General features: G+C 41.4%; 1 protein-coding gene across 1 annotated transcript; it reads right to left on the bottom strand.

The window, feature by feature from the left end:
- Positions 1-857: 857 nt before the first annotated feature.
- Positions 858-4,732, bottom strand: LOC147304285 (tissue alpha-L-fucosidase-like). The gene is made up of 8 exons (XM_086280823.1): positions 4,173-4,732; positions 3,879-4,013; positions 3,344-3,481; positions 3,144-3,249; positions 2,774-2,974; positions 2,307-2,497; positions 1,805-1,904; positions 858-1,718 (listed from the first exon to the last, which is right to left on the bottom strand). Exons 1-8 carry the CDS (start codon positions 4,511-4,513, stop codon positions 1,584-1,586), a joined length of 1,347 nt encoding a protein of 448 aa, XP_086136949.1. The 5' UTR covers positions 4,514-4,732; the 3' UTR covers positions 858-1,583.
- Positions 4,733-10,545: the final 5,813 nt, after the last annotated feature.

Below are 10,545 nucleotides of genomic sequence, written 5' to 3' on the forward strand. Positions count from 1 at the left end.
TATGGGAAAGTAACAGTAATCTAATTACTTTTTCGCAATATTAATCCCTTACTTTACTCGTTCCTTGAAAAAGTAATCTGATTACAGTAACACATTACTGCCCATCTCTGTTCATTACACACGGTCGCAATAGTCTCGGCAGTGATGTGATTTCCCTTTGTGGGATTAAGGTGAAGTGGAAATGGAATACATTTTCTGAGCTTTTTAGTAGTTTTAGATGTTTTAAAAAAACATTTTTTCATGATGAATATTTCAGATTAAACTCAAGAGTAAATCACTTTATAGATTCACATCTTTTTGCAGCATTGATGTATTAACCTCGACAGCACACAGCTAAAATGCAAAGTAGAGGTCAATGATAAGGATTCTCCAAACCGATTTTCCATTTTTCTCGCGTCCGTCACCGCCTGAAAGCATTTATAATAGAAATTCTAAGTAGACCAGATAAACCTATTAAGAAAGCCTAAAGGAGAGGACAAAAACAATTTAACGCATTCTCTGTCAAATGCTCAGTCCCTGTGGCCATTCACTTCTCAGTTAAGTGCAAAGTCAGACTGACACATTCAGGGGACATTTTTGTCAATTCGGACAGCCTAGGAATTAAAAGCAGTCAGTGGTTACTTATATATGAATACGGACCTCCTGTGGCACTTCAGGGGTTAGAACATCAATGCAGTCATCCATTAGTACAGATGTCATAACATTATCATGCCCCACAGGTTTGTTACTGTCAACTGAGGCACTGATGTATTAAAAAGATTGGAGGATAAAAGTACCATTTATGCTTTAGCAAATGCTAAAATACCTGCTTGCTGACTGACTGCATTGGAAGCTTAATAATAACAGAACAATTAGAAGATGAATCAAGTTGTCTTTTATTCCACCAATTTCAAAAGGAGGCAAGTAGAAAAAAATAAGTGCTTTGTATATAATCTGCTCATTTTCAAAACAAACCGCAGGCATAATGAATCATTTCTGAAACGGCACTTAGCCGAGAAACTGCCAGAAAAGCTCCACAAGCTCAACAGCAGAATCCCGTTTTCATTCATAAACACTCTCTCATGACAAAACAAACACAACTGAGACAGTGACAGTAAATCTTTAAGCCTTCAGAGCGTCAAAGCGAAATCACACAAACTCATTACACCGGTATTTTCCCTTCAAGACAGACTGGAAGTTTCCCCATTAATCTAAAATCATTAAAACCTGAGTCGAGTCACTTAAAAATAATTCAACATTTTGGGCGTTTGTAGCTTACTGCAGCAGTCCAACCTTTTTTGCGCCACGGACCGGTTTATGCTCGACAATATTTTCACGGATCGGCCTTTAAGGTGTCACGGGAAAATACAACAAAATAAAACTAGTACCGGTACCGAAAAAAAGAAGATTTATTTATAACACACATGAAAAGACCCAGGAAAACCGAGTTAACCATAAAAACGATAACAAAATAACGCTGAAAACAGATAAAAACCCTGAAAACCATACATTTCACACCTGAGCCTCTACTCTCGCAGCCCGGTACCAAACGACTCACGGACCAGTACCGGTCTGAGGCCCGGTACTGGTCGGGGACCGCTGGCTTACTGCACTAAGTCCAGTTCAAGCGTCCATGCCTGAGCAGGAGTGTAAGGCAGCTCTGGCAAAAGGACAACAAGGCCACCACCAGGGTTGACTGGGACCCAAGATAAAGGTGTGGGATTCCCCACCAAGAACACCTGGGCAAGAGATAAAAGCAGATCAATAAAAATTTGTTCATGTTTTTCAACTCTGAGTACAAACATGGACAGCATTGTTTCTTTACCTGTGTGATGGCTGAAGCTTTGGGTGCCAGCAGTTTCACTGTGCTCATCGGGGGTTTGGCTGTTAGGATGGCATAGACTGTCAACCCCTTAGATGTATACCTAGAACAGTGAAGAGCATTACAGTTTTTTTTCTGCATACAAAAAGACCAGCACCAAACAAAGGAAAAATCACCAGGACCAAGCAAGGTAACACAGACTCATTGCCTAACTAGATCAATACAGGCGATCATAGCAAGCTTTATTATGCACTTTACTCTGAAAATTCTCAGCTTCCCCACATCGAAACAAACACCATGCTATTTAACATACGTGTTGCCAAGTACAACAGTACACATCCTGTCTGTATCTCCCCGTAACCTGCATTAATCCTCAGAGACGATTAGCTCTCCCACTGCACTAAAACTTTCATACAGTTGACAGATTGTCGATAGACTCATCTTGAGAGTCAAGAAAATACAGTGAAAGTGAAGTGATCTGAGTCACATCTCCCTTTTTTCTTACCAAACTGGTACAGTGGTGTTTTCTGACTGCACCCTCCAGGGTTTGGAAGAGTAAATGGCCTGCCCGTTGACCTCCAGCCAGTCTCCAAGACCTCTTAGCCTCTCCTCAAACAAAGGGGGGATCATCCCGTCAGGTGTGGGACCCACATTCAGAAGGTAGTTACCCCCAAAAGCCACAGTGCGGACCAGATCCTGCAACAAAGCAACAGCAGACACAAGAGGAAGCAGGCAATAAAACAGTGTTACATTCCAGATGAGCAAAAGATTACCATTATGGCCTAACCATCAGAAATAAACAGAACAAAAGGACAACACACTTAATTGATTAAATACAGTCATTATGATTACAAAAGTATTTCCTGAAGGCTGCATGCACAAGCAAAGATTAAAGGTATTCTATAATAGCCATATACAAATAAAAACAACCTTAACTTTAAATGTAGAAGCTAATATCTGTGCTACTATCACCTCGATAATCGCAGCCAATGGCAAAAGTTCGTTCATCTTCATGTTTCGACGGTAACCCCAGGAAAGAGTATCCACAGATGTGCATTTCTCCCACTTGTGTGTGGGCAGCTGGCCCGGCGTGTACTTGTCCTCGCAGTTGTAGTAGCCGCCATGTTTACAGGCACAGCCAGCTCCCCATCGGTCATTAGTCACAACGGTATCCTAAGAAAAGGAAAGACAGGCAATCATGAGGACTACTTTTGCTACCTGCAGTTCAATACACCACAGCTAAAATCCAGGAAGCACAGGGGATGTCTGGTTTGCAGCATCTGAACTTTCAAAATAAAAGCAAGTGCACCATCTATGACTACCTTGTCATAAAGACACTCACTTTAACCGGGCTGTCGTTGTAGAGCCAGGCCAAGAATTCGGTAGAGTTCCAGTAGGTGTCAGGTGCTTCCCAGTCTCCGTCAGACCAGATGACTTCAGGTCGATACCTCCAAGGCAACAGGAGAGCAAAGGTTTAAATATACTGCTGGCATACATGTATAAAGTGCGACCAGCTGACGCAACATTTTAAGCACCACAGACCTTACAACCATGTTATAAAGCTCTGGAAGTAGTTTCTGCAGCACAAACTCCTGCGTTTTGAAGCCATTCTTCTTGTCAATGAGATAGAGAGGGTGGAACCACTCATACAAGGAATTGTAGAGTCCATAGTGCAGTGACCTAAAAGGGGAAATTACAGACATTTGTTTAAAAAGGCAATACGTGCAATTTAAATGACATTACTTGGGAACACATCTGATCTAACCAACTATTACAACTGATACACATGGCCGCAACATTTTTAATGATTAATCTTAACCCAACAATAACCTGGTGGTAAAGAAGTTTACGACAAGCAAGTTCCACAAATATGAAGCTTTAAAGCTTTTCTGCATCGTTAATGACACTCGACTGACACGTGAAGAGCTCTGTACAGGCTGATCGATGTGAAAATACAGGAAGCTCTGTAGGAGGAAGGCAGTGGGTTAAAACTGACTGGCCTTTTCTGCATACCAGTGTCAGCCCATCTGTCAACAATAACCACCTTTTTTTTAGCATCGTAACTTAAGTTTTTCACCTGTTGCGCACTGCCTCTGCCAGGTCTCCCACCAGGTCTCTGTGAGGACCAGTATCAACAGAATTCCAGTTCCATGAGTTTGGAGACTCCCAGTTAGTAAACCCTTCGTGGTGTTTGGCAGTCAGGACCACATACCTGCATTGACGAGGGTGTGCAAGTAACACAGGGTACTGTGCAATAATAATAATAATAATAATAATAATAATAATAATAATAATAATAATAATAATAATGTGTGTACTGAGAGAAGGTGAGGGTCAAAAAGACGATACAATGTTACAGAGAAACACTCACTTTGCACCAGAAGCTTTGAAAATATCCGCCCACTCATCCGGATTGAAGAACTGCGCGTGAAACTGACGAGCAAACTCTGGGTAGGTGAAGCCTGGTGGGTAGTTCTGGGACATGTAGTTCACATATTTCTGGTCCGGGGGCTGCTGGCCCTGCCAGTGCCACCAGAACCACTCGCTGCCAAAGCCGGGCACAGAAAACACGCCCCAGTGGATGAAAATTCCCAGTTTGGCTTCGTCGTACCATGAGGGCAACGGCCTGGCGTCCAGGCTCGTCCAGTCCGGGGTGTAGTGAGCCGCAGTTTGAGAAACAAGAGCAACGACAACAACAAACACGGTTAGCATGATGACAGACAGGTGAGCTTCCCCGCAAACTGCAGCTGCTCGAATGAGGATGTTGAAGGAGCGTCACATTTACAGTTCCCCTGACTGTGTCCAGAAACGGAACAACACAAAGTATCACTGCACAAAGTCCAAATGTCCCACAGGCAGCTCGGTAATACGACGACGTTTTATATCCTTTCCTTAAACTGTGCCAGTTTCATTTCCGTCATATGACTCGGAGTCACTATCACGTGGTTGAGTTTTTCTTGGGTTTTTTTTGTTACAACTTTATTGAAACCGATGCCAGAACAAACAGACACCTGCACATGTAAGAATAAAGAAATACGTAATTATTATACCTTGTCTGCTTTATAATCAGATTACTTCTATTTTACTTGGGTATTTGTGCAGTATTTTTTCTTGGTAATATTAAATCTTTTTTTTTTAAATTAAAGAAATCTAAGAATATCTTGATTTATTCTTAATCAGGAAATTACAGAAAGGCAATTCTTTTATTTTTGTGTTATTTTTCTTCAGTAATTTTAATTTAATGTAATGTGTGTATATGTATTCATGTATTAATTTATTTAATGTTTTCATAAAAGGTGCTTTAAAAATAACGTTCTGGGCGAAGAGTTTTCAGTGGTCACTCCTCCAAGTGACTTCAGTCTCTGTCTGCAGCAACAATAACGGCTCATAACCATCATTAATTATCTTCAAATTGTTTTTGACCAGTGTGTACTGAAACCAGCAAAATGAATCAGTCGTGATCCATCATTATTCCTGTGTTCTCGATATGAGTGGTGCTGTATTGATGGCTCTAGTTTTGCAAAACACACACACACACAAAAAAAAAAAAACAACAAATAAAAACAGGTCACGATCAAGATACCATTATAACCTGTATTTTATAGACAGAACACCTGACAGATGTTAAGGTAAGGGACAAATAAAAGTATCCAACATCTGGAGGCAGATTTCTTTTAATGGTTTTGAAGATGACTGAATTATCTGAGGAAGATGTTCTCTGCACATCTGATTACAAAGAAATAAAAATCCTGATCTGGCCCCAAAACAAAGTGTGTCGTTTTGCAAGTCATAAAAACTTAATAATAAACTCGAGGAAACATATTTCTAAGGCATATTTTCTTTAACTTTCTTTAATTAATAACGAACTGCTCTACAGTGGACAGTTTTCTTTTGGAATACTGGGATGTCGAATGGGAATATTCCAGTTCTTTACTACTACATTCATGTCTCCAAGTCATTCTCGTTACTGCGCGCAAGCTCCGTCGTGGAGGACTCGATCTTTGGCTCCTGTTGCACCTCACACTTCATGTCCGTCGAGGTGTCCGTGTGTTCTTGGCCGGATGTGTACTCGGCTAAAGCTTCCAGCCCTGCCGCGATGAGGACGTCCTCTCCCTGCGTCTTGCGGCTGTAACCCAGCCTCTTCAGGGTCCGCCGGGCAGTTGCGAGTGAGATGGGCTTCTCCACCCCGCTGCTGTTGTACATGGCATGGATCTCCTCAATCGTAGCCTCGCTGTTGGCTTCCACCAGCCTTTCCAGTCTCTTCTCTCCGTTGTCATCCACGAGCCGCTTCCTTCCACACGGTCCCCGCTGACTGAAGGTTTTCTGCCTCTGGCACCATTCCCTGTAAACTCGAGACACCGCAGTCTTTGAAAAACCCAACAGGTTCACTGTTTGCGAGATGCTGAGCCCGCCGTCTCGGGCTCCCACTATCATACCCCGCTGAAACTCACTTAATTCAATTCAATTCAATTCAATTTTATTTATATAGCGCCAAATCACAACAAAAGTCGCCTCAAGGCGCTTCATAGATACAGAGAAAAACCCAACAATCATATGACCCCCTATGAGCAAGCACTTTGGCGACAGTGGGAAGGAAAAACTCCCTTTTAACAGGAAGAAACCTCCGGCAGAACCAGGCTCAGGGAGGGGCGGCCATCTGCTGCGACCGGTTGGGGTGAGAGAAGGAAGACAGGATAAAGACATGCTGTGGAAGAGAGACAGAGGTTAATAACAGATATGATTCAATGCAGAGAGGTCTATTAATACATAGTGAGTGAGAAAGGTGACTGGAAAGGAAAAACTCAATGCATCATGGGAATCCCCCGGCAGCCTACATCTATTGCAGCATAACAAAGGGAGGATTCAGGGTCACCTGGTCCAGCCCTAACTATATGCTTTAGAAAAAAGGAAAGTTTTAAGCCTAATCTTAAAAGTAGAGATAGTGTCTGTTTCCCGAATCCAAACTGGAAGCTGGTTCCACAGAAGAGGGGCCTGAAAACTGAAGGCTCTCCCTCCCATTCTACTTTTAAATACTCTAGGAACAACAAGTAGGCCTGCAGAGCGAGAGCGGAGCGCTCTAATAGGGTGATATGGTACTACAAGGTCATTAAGATAAGATGGGGCCTGATTATTTAAGACCTTGTATGTGAGGAGCAGGATTTTGAATTCAATTCTGGATTTAACAGGAAGCCAATGAAGGGAAGCCAAAACAGGAGAAATATGCTCTCTCTTTCTAGTCCCTGTCAGGACTCTTGCTGCAGCATTTTGGATTAGCTGAAGGCTTTTCAGTGAGTTTTTTGGACATCCTGATAATAATGAATTACAGTAGTCCAGCCTGGAAGTAATAAATGCATGAACTAGTTTTTCAGCGTCACTCTGAGACAGGATATTTCTAATTTTAGAGATGTTGCGCAAATGGAAGAAAGCAGTCTTACATATTTGTTTAATATGTGCGTTGAAGGACATATCCTGGTCAAAAATGACTCCAAGGTTCCTCACCGCGTTACTGGAGGCCAAGGTAATGCCATCCAGAGTAAGAATCTGATTAGATACCATATTTCTAAGATTTTCAGGGCCGAGTACAATAACCTCAGTTTTATCTGAATTAAGAAGCAGAAAGTTAGCGGCCATCCAGGTCTTTATGTCTTTAAGACATTCCTGCAGTTTAACTAATTGGTGTGTGTTATCTGGCTTCATGGACAGATAGAGCTGGGTGTCATCTGCATAGCAGTGAAAATGTATGCTATGTCTTCTAATGATACTGCCTAAGGGAAGCATGTATAATGTAAACAGAATTGGTCCTAGCACTGAACCCTGTGGAACTCCATAATTAACCTCAGTGTGTGAAGAGGACTCTCCATTTACATGCACGAATTGGAGTCTATTAGATAGATATGATACAAACCACTGCAGCGCAGTACTTGTAATACCTACAGCATGTTCTAATCGCTCTAATAGGATATTATGGTCGACAGTATCGAACGCTGCACTGAGGTCTAGCAGGACAAGCACAGAGATGAGTCCACTGTCAGAGGCCATAAGAAGATCATTTGTAACCTTCACTAAAGCTGTTTCTGTGCTGTGCTGAGCTCTGAAACCTGACTGAAACTCTTCAAATAAACCATTCCTCTGCAGATGATCTGTTAGCTGTTTGACAACTACTCTTTCAAGGATTTTTGATATGAAAGGAAGGTTGGAGATTGGCCTATAATTAGCTAAGACTGCTGGGTCTAGAGATGGCTTTTTGAGTAAAGGTTTAACTACAGCCAGCTTGAAGGCCTGTGGTACATAGCCGATTATTAGAGATAGGTTGATCATATTTAAGATCGAAGAATTAATTAATGGCAGGACTTCTTTGAGCAGTTTTGTAGGAATGGGGTCTAAAAGACACGTTGATGGTTTGGAGGAAGTAATTATTGAAGTTAACTCAGAAAGATCAATTGGAGAAAAAGAGTCTAACTTAATATCAATGGTACTAAGAGTAGCTGTAGATAATATTACATCTGTGGGATGATTATTGGTAATTTTTTCTCTAATGATAAAAATTTTATTTGTGAAGAAGTTCATGAAGTCATTACTAGTTAACGTTAAAGGGATGGTTGGCTCAAAAGAGCTCTGACTTTTTGTCAGCCTGGCTACAGTGCTGAAGAGAAACCTGGGGTTGTTCTTATTTTCTTCAATCAGTGATGAATAGTAAGATGTTCTGGCTTTGCGGAGGGCTTTCTTATAAAGCAGCAAACTATTTCTCCAGGCTAAATGATGATCCTCTAGATTTGTGACACGCCATTTCCTCTCCAGATTACGAGTCATCTGCTTTAGGGTACGTGTTTCAGAATTATACCACGGAGTCAGGTACTTCTGATTTGAGGCCTTAGTTTTCACAGGAGCTACAGTATCCAGAGTCGTACGTAGTGAGGAGGTGAAATTATTAACAAGATAATCGACCTCTGTTGGGGTAGCGTTCAGATAGCTGCTTTGCTCTGTGTTGGTACAGGGCATTGGAGATGATAACAGTGGGTGGATTATATTCTTAAACTTAGTTACAGTGCTTTCAGAAAGACATCTACTTTGATAAAGTCTACTCTTCACCGCTGTGTAATCAATTATTGTAAAAGTAAATGTTATCAGGAAATGATCAGACAGGAGAGGGTTTTCAGGAAACACTGTTAAATGTTCAGTTTCTATGCCATATGTTAAAACAAGATCTAGAGTGTGATTAAAGTGGTGGGTGGGTTCTTTTACATTTTGAGAGAAACCAATTGAGTCTAATAACAGATTAAATGCCATGTTGAGGCTGTCATTTTTAGCATCTACATGGATGTTAAAATCACCCACAATAATTATTTTATCTGAGCTCAGAACTAAATCAGATAAAAACTCTGAGAAATCAGACAGAAACTCTGTGTAAGGCCCAGGTGGACGATAGATGATAACAAGTAAGACTGGTTTCTGAGTTTCACAGCTGGGGTGGACAATGTTAAGCATCAGGCTTTCAAATGAATTAAAAGTCTGTCTTGGTCTTTCATTAATTAATAGGCTGGTGTGAAAAATTGCTGCCACACCGCCCCCTCGGCCTGTGCTTCGAGATTTCTGGTAGTTAGAATGACTCGGGGGTGTTGATTCATTTAAACTAACATAATCATCCTGCTGCAACCAGGTTTCTGTAAGGCAGAGTAAATCAATTTGTTGATCAATTATTAAGTCATGTACTAACAGAGACTTGGAGGAGAGAGACCTAATATTTAATAATCCACATTTCACTGTTTTACTCTTTGGTTCAGATGTGGATACTGTATTGTTCTTTCTTTGTGATTGTTTATGTTTAAGTTGTTTGTTGCTGGTTTTTAGTTTGTTTTTTGTCTTTTTGGAAGCTGACACAGTCTCTATGGAGATGGGTTTTTGGGGGGGTAGCAGGAGGAGAGAAGCTGCAGAGAAGCGTGTAAGACTGCAACTCTGCTTCCTGGTCCCAACTCTGGATAGTCATATTTTGGGGGGTTTAATAAATTTGTCCATATTTCTAGAAATGAGAGCTGCTCCATCCAAAGTGGGATGGATGCCGTCTCTCCTAACAAGACCAGGTTTCCTCCAGAAGGTTTGCCAATTATCTATGAAGCCCACATTGTTTCTGGGACACCACTCAGACAGCCAGCAATTTAAGGAGAACATGCGGCTAAACATGTCACTCCTGGTCTGATTGGGGAGGGGACCAGAGAAAACTACTTAAATCCCGAGACTTGCCCATCATGGTGCACAAACGGTGAGAAGCGCTGCAGATAGAAATACTCATTCTACTTCGGTGGTTTTCGGTACATTAGGCTGGAATGAAGGCTTATTGTCGCCCTCCTGAGTTGCATTGGTGATTTTTCGATTTTTGCTCTTAAAATATGCATAAAGTCCCCCGGAAAATCAGCTATGCAGCCATACTACCACCAGGCCCACCACTAAAACTAACTCATGTGTTCATACACACACACTTAAGCTAAATCAGCAGAACTTTAAAAAGCTCATCAGACTCGTCCTGAATTAATGAGAGACAGTGATCACAAATTAATCCACTAATTCACAGGATGATTTTGTGACAAATCATCTCTCCCATTCAACATTATCATCTTCGTCAGAAAGGTGATTTATACTAGCTGTGACCTAGAGGATTCTGCAAATCGTCATCATTTTATGTCTGTATGCATTACCCAGCAACTTTTGCTGTGTAAGAGTTGTCTTTAAAAGTTATGTATTATTTCAGT

Source organism: Aulonocara sp. 'chitande type north' Nkhata Bay, linkage group LG22 (assembly GCF_057382095.1).
Source record: "Aulonocara sp. 'chitande type north' Nkhata Bay isolate Kocher_YH1m ecotype deep benthic linkage group LG22, A_spYH_male_GT1.1, whole genome shotgun sequence".
In the NCBI taxonomy this organism is placed as follows: Eukaryota; Metazoa; Chordata; class Actinopteri; order Cichliformes; family Cichlidae; genus Aulonocara; species Aulonocara sp. 'chitande type north' Nkhata Bay.

Coding starts and splice junctions, on each gene's coding strand:
- LOC147304285 (XM_086280823.1), bottom strand. CDS start 4,513: ATGCTAACCGTGTTTGTTGTTGTCGTTGCTCTTGTTTCTCAAACTGCG. Junction 2,975..3,143: donor ACAACGACAGCCCGGTTAAA/GTGAGTGTCTTT, acceptor TCCTTTTCTTAG/GATACCGTTGTGACTAATGA. Junction 1,905..2,306: donor AACACCACTGTACCAGTTTG/GTAAGAAAAAAG, acceptor TCACTGTTCTAG/GTATACATCTAAGGGGTTGA.